At 41.4% G+C, this 14,498-nt stretch overlaps 1 protein-coding gene across 1 annotated transcript; it reads left to right on the plus strand.

The window, feature by feature from the left end:
• Positions 1-452: 452 nt before the first annotated feature.
• Positions 453-13,730, plus strand: slc35d3 (solute carrier family 35 member D3). Its single transcript, XM_084737411.1, has 4 exons — positions 453-1,339; positions 5,079-5,289; positions 10,919-11,076; positions 12,142-13,730. Exons 1-4 carry the CDS (start codon positions 1,115-1,117, stop codon positions 12,868-12,870), a joined length of 1,323 nt encoding a protein of 440 aa, XP_084593537.1. The 5' UTR covers positions 453-1,114; the 3' UTR covers positions 12,871-13,730.
• Positions 13,731-14,498: the final 768 nt, after the last annotated feature.

Below are 14,498 nucleotides of genomic sequence, written 5' to 3' on the forward strand. Positions count from 1 at the left end.
TTACTTTTTAAACTGCTTTTCAATTTTCTTTTCAGCCTTTTAAAATATCTGCAGTGAATTTAACTTGTGTCTGCTGGACATGTTGGATTTGTTTCCTCTTCTTTTATCCCTCAGAGACTGGACCTCTCTGTAAATAAAGGTGGACTGAATTAATTCATCCAACTGATTATATAAAGTTACTCATTTATATTCCTCTTTCCACTTTCATTTTTTGTTCATTCTCTGTGTGAAATACATTGAAAGTGTTTGTGGATGCTGATATGATTATATAGAAGGTTAATTGATATGAGCACGTTTATAAAGTGAAATAGCTGCCACCCCCCTCCCCCATCTCTCTCTCTCCCTCTCCCTCTCCCCCCCCTCTCTTTCTCTCCCCCCCCCCCCCCCCCCCCCTCTCTTTCTCTCTCTCTCTCTCTCTCTCTCGGGTTCCCAGCCAAGAGGCGCTGCGGCAAAATGTCATTTATTATTTCACTGGCTGTTCTCAGAGGACGAGCTCCCCTCTACTGTACATCTGCTGCTTCTACTGAACTCTACTGCAGCTTCTACTCCAGGGAATCACTTCCTCTTTTTCTCTTCTTTTCTTTTCTTCTCCCTCTGCGTCTCTTTGATGGTTATCGGAGGTTTTTCCTTTTCTTTTTGGAACAGAAAAAAGTCTTTGATGAAGTCTCCTGCTGGTAAAAATGAGTGAGTGGAAACTAAAAGAAAAAATGACTCAGTTTTTGAGTATTTTTGTTTTATGAAGCTGAAACTGAAAGGTGAACTGACCCGCTGCTTAAACTCAAGAGAGAAAACCCGAAGAGACGAGTCATAGAGCCGAACAGAGGATCTTCTCACCTTCTTTTATTTCTTTAAACCTTCAGATTTTTGTTTTTTAAAATAAAAGCTCCTGAATGCAGATACTTTTCTCTTCACAGACGGTAAAAACGTGGCTTTTTGCAGCCTCGTGTCCTTCTTTTCCTCCCGCGTCTCCGTCGTGCGTCGCGGCTGTGCGTAAAGTCCGAGTCCTCCCCATCATCTCCGAGACTAAACCTCTCCGACCCGGGCTGTAACGGGGACGGGGAACAACACTTTCTACCCTCAGTTTGACTTTCTTGAAAGCGACCAGCAGCCCACCATGGATGTGCTGAAGAGCAGACTGTTGGGGATCTCCGTGGCCGTGGCGCACGGCGTCTTCTCCGGCTCCCTGAACATCCTGCTGAAGTTCCTCATCAGTAATTATCACTTTAGCTTCCTGACGCTCATCCAGCTGCTGACCAGCAGCACCGCCGCGCTCACTCTGGAGACCCTGAGGAGGCTGGGGAAGATCCAGATCCCTCCGTTCAGCCTGCAGCTCTCCAAGGTACAAAAACTGACCAGAACTGTGACATTTCCAACCCGCAGGGATGCTTGCAGTTTCAGGGATAAATTCTCCTGACATCTTTTGACTTTTATTTTAATTTTCCAGCCTTTCTCTCCGCAACTTCTCATGTAAGACTGAAATAATGACAAATATTAGAAGTATTCTCATCAGGCGTCCTGGAACTCAGATATGTCCACATTCAGAAGTGTAGCAGGAATACTTATATTTTTGGGCTGCAACTAACAATTATTTTTTTCCTTATCAATTAATCTGTTGATCATTTTCTCCATTAATTACAGAAAATAGTGACAGATGTCCCCAAAGCCCAAGATGATGTCCAGAAATGTCTTGTTTTGTCCACAACAACAAAAATATCAGTTTACTGACAGAGGAATAAAGAAAGCAGAAAATATTCACATTTGAGAAGCTGAAATCAGAGAATTTGGCTTTTCTCTTTTAAAAAATGACTGAAGATAATTACTTATCAAATTAGTTAGTGATTGATTTAGTAGGTGACAGCTAATCAAGTGATCAACCAATCATTGCTGCTCTATTTTTATTAAAATGATACCATTATTACTTATAATTATACTTTTATCTCAGGGGTTCCCAAATTTCTACATGTCAAGGACCCCCTCAGTAAATTCACATAAGATCAGTTTAAGTGGATTTTTTCTTCATGAATCCCCTCTGAGTGAGTTTTTATGTTTAGGTTTGATCATAATAAAATCTTCACAGCCAATCAATGATCAAACCATGATCAATATAAATCAGTAATCCTAGTTCTTCCTCTATAGTCACAAAAATGTGATGAAAGTTAAAATATTCAGTTCCTCTTTCTGTAGCATCCCTGCTGGTCCAGTTTTAAAACCACTGCTCTATTTGACAAAATAAAAATAATACAACTAAATATACTGGAATATTTGTAGTTAAAATGACTAAACACACTGTAGTAGGTAATAAAATACACATATGTGAATTTATTTTGTAATATACAAAAATATTAATGGTTAAATTACTTAAAGTCTGTTGGATTACAGTTACTTTCTTTCTCCATGATCTTATTATTCCTGCACTTGTAACCTGCAGCTGTAAAATTAGGCTACAGACTGAGTGACTGCTGTGGTTTGTGGTTATTTAAATTATTCTTAAACTAAAGCACAAACTTTGTTTTTATTCTGCGTCACCATCGTGTGACACACAGGTTGCCTCATCATCACTTCATATTTTCCATGTTAATGTGCATCACAGTGATGTGATGATGAACGTGTTGGTATGATGATGGTTTCAACATCAACATGGATGTAGACGCCCCCTCCCCTCCCAGTATTGGTAAAACTGCCTGTTGGTATTTTATTGTTGATGATTGATTGAATGATTGACTGACTGGATAATTGACCGACTGACAGATTGGCTGAGTGGCTGATTGACTGATACCATTCATTAACTTTATTGGCAGGACTGTTTATCAAACTCACCACAGTTGAAATACACATCTGAGGCTGTACAGGAGCACTGAGTGTATGAAACAAAAATGACATTTAAGAAATGAGTATAGATCTTCTTGATGTTCGTCTTTGGTCGTTACAGTATGGTTAAAATTATAGTTATATCCTTTCAGTTTAAGCAGTCCCTCAGTTCCCCCCCGTCTGAAACAAGCTGGGTCTTTAAGGCCCCACACTTTCTTCTGATTGGAAGCCTACTGATGGCAAACCACCAAGAAGAGGCCGAGCTTTAAAGCCTACTTGATATAGTGGCCAGACCGTGAAATTACAACATCAGGTGATGCACAGCGGCCACTGTCCACTAAGAGGGGACTGTAAAACAGTGGACACATTTTTATAGCATCACAAACCCCGGAAAGAACTCGTTTCATTATCAGGATCTGATCCACATCCATTCAGTGTAATAACATTTGGAAAGTCTAGAAGAGCTGCACAGTTAAATCAGTTTAAGTAAGTAGAACCAGAAGTTAACGGCTCGGCTGAAGAAAATGTCTGGTGCACTTGTTCTTTGGGTCGCACAACATAGCAGCATGTTTGGAAACTCTGGCATGGAAGTCGGCTTCATCCACCACAGAGCACTTCTCATAGGAATAAACAGAGGCCCCGCCTCCAACGCTGTTCTTCTTTGACCTAAGTCAAAAACAGCCTGTTAGTCATGGATGTATAAATAAAGGCTAAAAAAGCCCAAAGAACAATATAAATAGCTCCCTATGTTGCTAAAGTAACTGCTCACAGCTGCTAGCTAATTAGCTTAGGTAGCCATGCTGCTATCTGTACTTTTTAACTCTAGAGCCCTGGGGGAGTGTTGGTGTTTGCACCTCCATCCAGGAACTATATGGCTAACTGTGCTAACGGTAGCCACATTTAGTAGCTGTCATAGATGTGATTAAAATGCATTAGATACTGTGTACAAAGATGGCACCCATTCAGTCCAATGAGAGCTGCTCGTGTGGTGCAATAGTTGAAAAAGGTTTCTAGTATCTTGGTTTACTTTCTGGTTATACGGCCCACTGAATATGTGCAGTAGTGTTTTCCCCTTTCCCTCACTCAGTCTGTACACTGTACACTGTGATGACAACACAGATTTTTAAAAAGCCTTTTTCCAGCTTGAAGAATGTTTTACAAATATATAGCCGCAACGGATCAGAAAAAAAAAAAAATCATCATGGAAAGAGTCTGACTGAGCATATTTGTAGTTCAAAGTGTCTTGTCAACACTTTTACAGATGCTTTTATAATGTCGGCCTGTGGTAGAAAATGCTTTTTAGGCTGGTGGAGGATATTTTTGCTGCAATTCTGCACATGGCCTCTGGGAAAAATGGTGGCAAAGCTGAGCCTCAAAGCCCCCAGATTTCTTTATTGATCACTTGCTTGACAGCACAGCAGTGGTCTGATTGATCAAGTATAAAAAAACAGGTGCAAAGGCCACATTCAAGCTTTTTTATTTAATAAGAAACCACATTTAATAAGAAAATCTGATATTGTAACAGACAGGCAGGTAATGTATGGAGGACTGCGGTTACAGGCTTGTTGCCGTTTTCACAGTCTGATTTTTTTTTGCCACCACCACAACTGAACCCACAAGAGACAGACAGCTAACGTTAGCTAGACGTCCCTTATAATATATAATGTCAGACCACACAAAGCACTGAATGTGTGAGAGCTGCCAATGACCCTGCAGGTATTGAAATAATAGAAAGTAACATCTTGTTGGAATAACTGCTAACATTAGCCACCTAGGCTAACTAACCTCCATTTTCCAAGTGGAATACAAACTAAATGACATGCCAAGTTCACCCCAATGTTGAATGCTGCAACAAAACAGATTGAATCAATAATGTTTGATGGCTAATGGTATCTGGATGAGCTGAAAAAAAAAAAAATGAAAAAAAAAAAAAAAATCAGTTGTGCCAATACTTTGGTTTATCACTAAATATCTGCAAAATCAATGAGCCTCAGCAGTTCTGCCAATTACTCTTTACAATTACTTCACCACAACTGTTGACTCAACGTTTGACAGTTGGGATCAGAGATCTGGATGTATGTTCTAGCCTGAAGCTGAGATGAGGAGCAGCTGTAGCTATAGGTCTGGGTTAGCTCACTTCTTTCTAGCACTAATTTGTTGCAGTTAGCAGACTCACACATTTTTAGATCTACTTCACCACAACTGCTGACTCAACTTTGGTCTTTTAATTTGTCCTCTAAGTGTGTGTGTCTGTCTCTCTGTGTGTGCAGGAGTTTGCTTCGGTGTGTATCCTCTCCACGCTGCAGTCCACTCTCACCCTGTGGTCTCTGCGTGGCCTCAGCCTGCCCATGTATGTCGTGTTCAAACGCTGCCTGCCGCTCTTCACGCTCAGCATCGGCGTGTGCGTGCTGAGGAACGGCGTGCCGTCCGTTGGTGTGGTGACTGCTGTGATCATCACGACTGCTGGAGCTGCACTGGCTGGTAAGCACACATCACCACACACACACACACACACACACACACACACACACACACACACACACACACACACACACTTGCACATTTTAAGATTTAAAAAGTTATTTCCCTTTTTATGGGACAAAAGCGGAGATTTGTCACATTCTTCTTGCTTGTCAAAACCTGGTACCTACATTACCCACAATGCAACACAGTGGACAGTGAGGGTCAGAGATTTGGATGTGTAGTAGCTGCTAATGTAGCCTGTATGTTCTAGCCTCAAGCTGAGATGAGGAGCAGCTATAGCTATAACTCTGGATTAACTCACTTCTTCATTTTTCTTTTCATTTCATTTTTGTCACACGAGTCAGTGCATTTGAGGACTTGAGGACACCTGGAGACACGCTTTAATGTGTAAAATCTGTGGAGTTCCTTTTTGAATCACTGTAATATAAAAAACAGTTTAAGAAATTAGAATTAGGTTAAGTTAAAAAAAAGACTGTTTGAAACTGCAGAATTTGAACAGACAATGCACAGAGGAAAGTGCTGAGCTGGAAAAAATGTTAAATATATGTGCAAAAGATGCAGGATGTTTGTTGTGCAGAGTTTTTCTTTCCTCTGAAGAGTTGATGGTGGATATGGCCTCCAGGAGGAAACTCCCTCCATGATGCAGCAGAGACGCTCACCAGCCACTGAAGCAGCTTGTGTTTTGGCTGATAAACGTCATTGATGAAGTGGTTTTCCGTGGACCTGCACCACCAGGTGTAGATGTCCTGCAGGTAGGGCAGTGCCGTCCCTGTGATGCAATCGCTGCACTGGATCACTTTCTGAAGGGCCTTTTTGTCCTGAGAGCTGTGATTGCTGTACCAGAGAGCACAAACCCCACTGTGGCGGATTTGTGCAGCGTTGTGGAGAATTTGAATTTCCTCAGCTGCCTGAGGTAAATGAGACGACAGAGGTTGTTGGGGACATTAAACGTCATCACACCAAGTAGTCACTTAGTGATGTGGTGTAGTTCAATTTTTAAATTTCAAAACTCATCATTTGTGAACATTATCTTGTTGAACGATATCTCTAAGAGTGATGCTAACATCTGGATCGGTCTACAAAACTACGTCTTCCCTGTAACACTCTGTTGAGCCTTCATAATATTTTTGTGTTTTTGTTTTGTTCTACTTGTCTCTTCGTGGTCATGGATGGTTATTATTCCTGTTCTCGATTACTATATGGACTGATTTTAAGATTTTTACACTGAAACATGTAATTTTAACAATTGCCTGGACTACCAATGGTCATCAAGGACTGAAGTCAGAACTTTGACTATAAACACATATACAGTACATCTGACACTGCTTATGCAACTGTCAATGTTTTCTGTACAAATAAACCAAACTGGAAAAATCTTATTTTTCTATAAAAAAGAAACCCCAGTTGTTGGCCTGGTAGCTCAGTTGGTGAAGTGTTCGCTCCATGTGCTGTCACCACTTTCCTGCCATATCTTCAGCTGTCCTCTGAATTAAAGGAAATAAATGAATAAATAAATAAAATAAATCCCAGTGAAACAGCTTCCCCTCGTATGTGAAGCTCTTTAACCATTACATTAATTTCTGTCCCTGTAAAGATCCTTTAATCATTTTCCCCCGCAGTAAATTTATTCTCCTCCATTACCGTTAATGATCCTGAAGTCATAAACAAAAAAAACCTACAGATATTCATTTCCTGAATCAATCTCCACAGCTGCTGCTCTCAGTGCTCTTCAGGCAGGAGGGGGTCCACACATGAAATGTGCAGAATATGAATCTAATGGACAGATTCATCATTCTGGCTTTAATCTGGATGATAATCGCCTTTTCTCCTGTGAGAAATCTAATATTTGCTTCTTCCAGACATCTTTCGTGGATTAATCAAGTGACATAATGTTGCTTTGTCAACATTTAATAGGTATGTTGCCTAAAAAGTGGATCATAAAGTAAATATTGCTTTCACTGCACTGGAAAATCATGTTTTGGCTTTAAAATGCCTCGTAGCATCATTAACACCTCAGATGATGTTCTCATGTTTCTCATATGATGATGGAAGATCATATTTTACCATCAGCAGCAGTGAAATGATGTAGAAGTAATGTGATGTGCTGCTCCTGAGATTTTGTTTGTTTGCACATTAAATGTTCAGTTATGTCCCTTTGTTGTTTCTTCAGCCTCCACACAGTAAACGAGCTGAAATATGCTGTAAGTTCAGTTTATGTTTACAGTTTATTCTTACAAATCCAACATTGGAGTGACGGCATGATGGAAGAGGTTCTGACAGCTGTACAGCTTGTACTGTAGGCACTAGGCATGATGGGAACATCACTTCATCCACCTTTCTTCTTACCCTGATGCCCCCATCACTCTGGAACAGAGTAAATCTGGACTCATCAGACCACATGACCTTTTTCCATTGATCCACAGTCCAATCTTTATGCTCCCTAACAAACTGAAGCCTTTTTTTTTCTGATTATCCTCACTGTTAAGTGGTTTTCTTAAGGTTACACAGCTGTTTAGTCCCAAACCCTCCAGTTCTCCTCACATTGTGTGGAAATGTTCTTACTTTCATTATTAAACACAGCTGTGAGTTCTACTGTTGACTTTTTAAGATTTGATTTCACCAAACATTTAACTGATCTCTGATCACGATCATTCAGGATGTTTTTCCAACCACATTTCTTCCTTGAGGATGATGGTTCACCTCTATCCTTCCAGATGTGTTGGACAGTTCTTAGCCCAGTTTTAGTAGTTTCATCAGTCTCCTTAGTTGTTTTCTTTGCTTGATGCAGGTCAATAATTTGACTCCTCTTTTCCTCCATCACAGGATTTGTCTTCTGACATGGTTGTTTAAGAAATGAGATCAGTTAGAGTTCAGTAACTTATCAGCTGAAACATATTAATCACAGCAGTAATTATCCAGTGGAAGGATTTTAACTGTTTGATTAGTTAAATCCAGGTGGTGAGTTTTTTTGATCAGGCAGTGTACTTTCTTTCTACCAAACTACAACCAGAAAATCACCCCAAATTTGACACACAGGAAAGAAAATAGCATATACATATTATAATTTATCAGGAAACAGTTTAAGTGTATTTGGGTTTAGATTTAAATATACATTCAGAATATTTTTTAATGCAGATCTGATCCAGAGTTTGTGTGTGTGTGTGTGTGTGTGTGTGTGTGTGTGTGTGTGTGTGTGTGTGCGTGTGCGTGTGTATTTGGTTTTTGTGTCTCTCTCAGTTTGAATTGAAGTTTCCAGCCTACATGCAGACTCAGAAGAGGATTAGTTCTCCATCTCTTCCTCCTCCTGCTGCTCCATTTTCATCATCACTTCATTCACTGTCTCTCCTGATTCCTCCATCTTTCCCACCTTTAAACTCCCACACTCCTCCTCTCTCGCTTTACTCTCCTCTATATTTAATCGTTCCATCGTTTGAGAACACTGATCTTTTCCTGAGATGCAAGAGAACAAGTCAGTCAGGTCCACAACATGAAACCAGCTTGACCTTCACTGGTTAAAATATTTGGCAAAAGGAATCTCAGAGTTTTTGTTTAAATCAAATAGAGCACACCTGTGTCTTTGCATGGTGTGAGGCCTGGTGGGCGGAGCCAGGTCATCAGGGAGATTCAGCTCACCTGGTCTGGCTGCAACACAAGTTGTGTGATCTCCCCTGTTTTGTCCAGTCTTTACGTTGGTTGTGACAGTGAAAGTACACAACATTTCTCACGATTAAAGCTGTTTTAGGCTGTTTATTTCTAGCATTATTGGGCAACGTTTCCATAATAACCTTTAAGCATGATGTAACTCAAGGTGTCTGAGGGAAACTAGACTTTTGCTCCTCTTCTTGGCTCTATGTTCAGGCTTTAGAAAATAGATGAGAGCAACCCATCCAGTTACTGTGTCACACTTCTGCTCCTTTTTGGGTGAAAATAACTCTCTAATTTGACTGGAGGTCAATACAAATTCTGAAGTCTTTGCGTTTTTAAATGTGTAAAATAAGAAAACTGGATCACTTATGAGCTATTAGGGGCCCAATCACAGGTCAGCAAGACAGCTGATTGTCGAATCTCCCAAAACAGCTTTTCATGATCTGCAAGGTGCTAACTGGAACCACCAAGGGTCCTTTGGCTTGTCCCCATAAAAGAACACCTTTTGTTCCTTACAGAACCTTTTATAAATGTTCCTTTCTGGTCATTCTACCAAGAACCTAATATAAAGGGTTAAATATGCAGCCATCTATATAAAAAGTTTCTACAGAGAATGGTGATATAGGTTCACCCAGAATCCCCTCTGGGGGCCCGATCCACAGCCTTTACACCCTCTAAAGGGCTTTTCAAACTGCATGTTTGGAAAAAGTGAGCTTTCACACTGGCACAATCCTGGATCATTCCAAGGTGGTTTAAGCCTGAATCCCTAAGATATGCTGATATTATTCTGATTTTAGGAGCATTCTTTGGACATGTAAACAGTGCATTCAAATATGCATCTCAGTTTGGGTTTTTGTGGACACACAAGCTTCTTCCCTGTTCACAGTTGGCTCTGTTTGTAGCAAAGAAACCAACGAGCCAAGAGATGCAGCACAAAAGAAAAGTTCATATTTCTGGTTGGAGGGAGAAACACAGTGTAGCCATCCTGCTGCCACCATGAGTTCCCCCAGCAGAGACACACAGATTCAGCTTTTGGAGAGTCCTTAGTACTTTTATTATGAGACTCCTGCTCAGAACACGGTTCTATAAATCACTAATACACAACATGTGCCTGCAGCTGCTCGGCTCCTGCAGCACACGTCTTTGTCTGAGCAGCAGTCATCTGAGGACCAGCACACTGCTGCATGAAAGAGGAGAGATGCAATCAGGAAAAACCAGCAGCAGCTGTGCCAATCAACTCACCTGACATTACTGTGATGAGCCACCCTCCCCCACACCTCCCTCAGCTGACTGCTAACCACACCCTCCTCCATACACACCTACTGTTAAACACTATGAAACACTGGTTTTGGATTTGCTTTGGACATAATCAAAGTTGGTGTAATGTGTCAGTACATTTGCATATCTCCAGTCTTGAACAGATACAGATCAATGGCGACCTCTAACACCACGAAATAATGTTGACTGACCCATCAGCATTGAAAATAACCCTCTGTTTTTCCCCAACTTGAATGTTGTTTCTTATTAAAGTGAAACATACTGTTTTATTGTTTCTACTCTGGAATGTGAGAACAGTGCTGCTCCTTTATTTTTATGTCCACATGGGTCATCAGCTCACGAGGATGCTGCCATTTTACCTCGGGCATTTTATCTTTAGCTTTAGTCTTCAGTTCATTAAGTGCATATAGACCCTTTAAGTGCCAATATCACGATTACATCATGTTGTTAGCTGGAGGCAAAACAAAAGAAAAAGTGGTACCAATCTGTGCATCAGGGCCTGCAGCCGAGAAAGGTATCATCGTTATCGGAAAAATAAACCCAGATGATACCCAACCCTGGACTCCACAGATAGAACACACAAAACTGATTACTAATTACAAAAAACAATCAGAAAATATAAAGAATGGAAATTACACAAAAATTGTGAAAACCTTTTTGTTTTTTTGCAGTGATTTGAATCTCTACTTGATTTTCTCCTCAGGTGCTGGTGATCTCACCGGCGACCCCTTCGGTTATGTCACCGGTGTGTTGGCGGTCATCATTCACGCCTCCTATCTGGTCCTGATCCAGAAAACCAGCCTGGACAGCGAGTACGGACCGCTCACAGCGCAGTACGCCATCGCCATCATGGCCTCACCGGTAGGACTGTGGGGGTTCTTCTTTTTAATCTTTTTCTGCCACCTCTCGTCTCATCTTTTTCTGTTCTCTCTCCACTTCTACCTCCTTTCACTCTACCTCCTCTCTTCTTATTTGTCTGTTCAGTTTGATTCAACCATCCTTCTTCAAATTTGAAGAATCATTGAGGTTACTCTCATTCACAATGATGATGAAAAAGAAAACAGTAGAGTTCAGTCAAAATAACTATTCACTGAAGCAGGAAGGTTTGTAATCATGGTTTTAAATTTTCCATGAGATAGTATTGATTTTTCATGTTTCAAGAATTTGTGGCACTAAAAGAAAAGGCTGACTGTCCAAATTCAGACCGTGTTCAGAGGTCCTGGTCATTTCAGTGAGTTTGATAATGTCCAAAGTTCTAATCTGCACGATTGAAATGTAAGGATGTAGCTTTTAAACAAGGGTTTTATAGATAAACAGATACCAAACCTTATTTTGCCTCTCTGCCAGAGAAGACCAGCCTGCCTTATCATATAAGAAACAATTATACGTGCCATAAGTCAGAATGATGGACCGTGTGCAGGGGTTTAAGAACGGAAGGAGCAATATTTCTGTAAATTACATCCCCATGATCAATAACTGATCTGAAAACAGCCTCAACAATCATTTCCTCATCAAGCCAGATGCTAACATATTTATATTCAGTAAATCTGTCAGTATTTGATTCAGTAAACAGCGTGAACAGTATTTATTTTACTTGTATTAAGTACCAGTTTAGGATTAATCAGAATGTCTTATAGAACATTAAAGGACAGTTGTAGGTTCTCAGTGACAAGTTGTGCAAAATCAGCAGTGCAATACATAATTGTATCATCTGCATAAAGATGGACTTTACAGCCACTCAAGACAGGAAGTTTGATTTTGGTTTTGTAACTCAGTTAAGACTCAGAACTTGCACCTTATTTCCATTTTAGTTCTCAGCTTATGTTTATGTCTTGTGTTCTTACTCCTCCTCTTCCTCTCTTTCTTTACCTCCTCTCTCCTTTTTTGTTTCTAATTTTTCTCCATGTGGCTCTCTTTGTCTCTCAGGTGCTCCTGGTGTGCTCCTTCATCTCCATGGACACCATCAACATGTGGTCGTACGAGGGCTGGAATGACCCCCACATCACCGTCATCTTCATCTGTTGCGTCTTCATTGGCTGCGCCATGAACTTCACCACGCTCCACTGCACCTACATCAACTCCGCTGTCACCACCAGCTTCGTTGGCGTGGTCAAGAGCATTGCCACCATCACCGTTGGCATGCTGGCGTTCAACGACGTCACACCGACCGGGCTGTTCATCGGCGGCGTGGTGGTCAACACCATTGGCTCCATCACCTACTGCGTGGTCAAATACTTTGAGACCAAGAAGAAGAGCTTGTACGAGGACCTGGAGGAGGCGGGGAAGGATGGCGGGCTGCCTGGTGAGCCGTACCGGGAGAAACCGCCTCTGAATGGAGATGGACCTGTCGCTGGCACCGGATCTGATGCAGGAAATCCAGAGATGGAGGGAGTGTTGAGTGGTGACGGGAAGGAGGAGCCGGCTGGGTTGGCTAACGGAGAGGTGTGGACAGGAGACGGTGAGCCGGGCGTTAATTCCCAAGTCATGACGGATAAAGAGGTGCTGGAGATGCAGAGGGAGCACCTCCAAAGAGAGAACACCACCCCCGCTCAGTCAGCTAGTGACAGCTATGTCGGGGTGTGGAGGTCCATCAGACATCTGCAGTTCATGAAGAAAGACCCTTTGATTGATAACATGGAGCAGCAGAGTCCGTGAAGGCGGGACAGAGACCTGGACAGACTCTAGAAAACTGGGAATGATTTAAAAAAGTTTGAAGAAACCAGAGAAGAAAAGGAGACGGGCAGAATAAAAAGCGTCCACCGGGAACCTCTTTTATTAGCATTAACAGTACTGAACAAATGCTTGCTGGATGGAAACTGGTCATGTTTGCTGCTGCTGCTGTGATACCTCAATGAAAACCAATGCTCAAGTGCTCAAAGTTCAATTTCATCACACAAGGCTTTGAATGCAAAGAACAGGCTCTCAGTTTTATTACAGGAAGTTATTTTCTTTGTTTTATGATGAGGATAGAAAGAGGTTCCTGGTGGAGAAAAGTGGATGAAGCTGCCTCTCGTCTCCTTCGACTCTGTGGCGTCCGGCGGGGACCAGGCTAGCCGCCGGTGTAGCATGATTTGGTTTGTGTCCCTGCCGATGAACCAGCTAGTTAAACAGGTCTTGTAGGAAAAGACTCAACTCTCACATCCAATCAGGGAACAGCAAACAAACATCAGACGACTGAAAGTTTCTGTTTTATGTTTAAACCTGGTGAATTCTTGTTTCTGATTGGCTGGAGCGAATTAAAATGAATGCACATGTGGATCAGAACAAGGTTATTCACTTGTAAACGCATGCTCTGGCCACTAAATGCTAACTAATTTACGGCTGTGTTCAGACTGGATTTGTTTGTTTGAATCTGAATATGAGTTTTGTCTCTGTTTGATCCCTGCAGGTTCACTGTCACACTGTTGGTTTACCTTTTATGTGTCTGTTTACCATCTTTGACACAAAGCTATGTCAGCGCCTGTTTTGACGCATGAAGGAGAAATTGAGTAAAAAAAAGGAAAACTTTTGCATCATGTTTGACTCATTTTTCTGCTCATACAACTGTAAGGTATTTTATTTTTTCTTGTTCCTTTTCTACTGGTGCCACTAATAAAGTTGAACCATGACACCCAGTGGCACAGCAGATCTGTACAACCACATCTGTACAATCTCGCAAAATGGTTGGTGCTAGAAGATGGTGGTGGGATGTACTGATGGGTCACATAAGCACAGGACTTTCACTCAGGAAAGCAGGGTTCATGTCATGGGTTAACAAGTAACTAGCATTATTTTCACTGACAGAGACCACACTATATGTTATGTATAAAATATAGTTTATTGGATAGGTGACAGGATTTGTGAAGGATGGGAAGAGGGTTGTGTGCGGAGGGATAAAGGGTTTGAGGGATGAAGTGGGTCAGTTCGTCATCACACTGCGGCATTATGAACCTCAGCTCACGACTCATGGTTGGGACACGTCTTGATGACGTTGACGTACTGGTCAAACCATATAATGACAACATCATGTGATGCACTGCGGCCCAAAAAGACTGTTTCCTCACCAGTTAACACTGTGAAAGAAGCAACTGTAAAATGGGGGCTACATTTTTTGAGCATCACAAACCCTGTAAAATAATTTTTGGGATAAGGATTTTATCCATTCAGTCCATTAACATTTGGAAAGTCTAGGAAGTGCTGCATGATTACAGAAATCTACTGAATTTGCTCTTTGGACCACACACTGTGGAAGCTCCAGCATGGAAGCTGGCTTCATCCCACCACTGAACAGCTCTCATATAAAT

Source organism: Lutjanus erythropterus, chromosome 15 (assembly GCF_056507025.1).
Source record: "Lutjanus erythropterus isolate fLutEry1 chromosome 15, fLutEry1.hap2, whole genome shotgun sequence".
NCBI classification, from domain to species: domain Eukaryota; kingdom Metazoa; phylum Chordata; class Actinopteri; order Lutjaniformes; family Lutjanidae; genus Lutjanus; species Lutjanus erythropterus.

Coding starts and splice junctions, on each gene's coding strand:
- slc35d3 (XM_084737411.1), top strand. CDS start 1,115: ATGGATGTGCTGAAGAGCAGACTGTTGGGGATCTCCGTGGCCGTGGCG. Junction 1,340..5,078: donor TCAGCCTGCAGCTCTCCAAG/GTACAAAAACTG, acceptor CTGTGTGTGCAG/GAGTTTGCTTCGGTGTGTAT. Junction 11,077..12,141: donor TCGCCATCATGGCCTCACCG/GTAGGACTGTGG, acceptor TTTGTCTCTCAG/GTGCTCCTGGTGTGCTCCTT.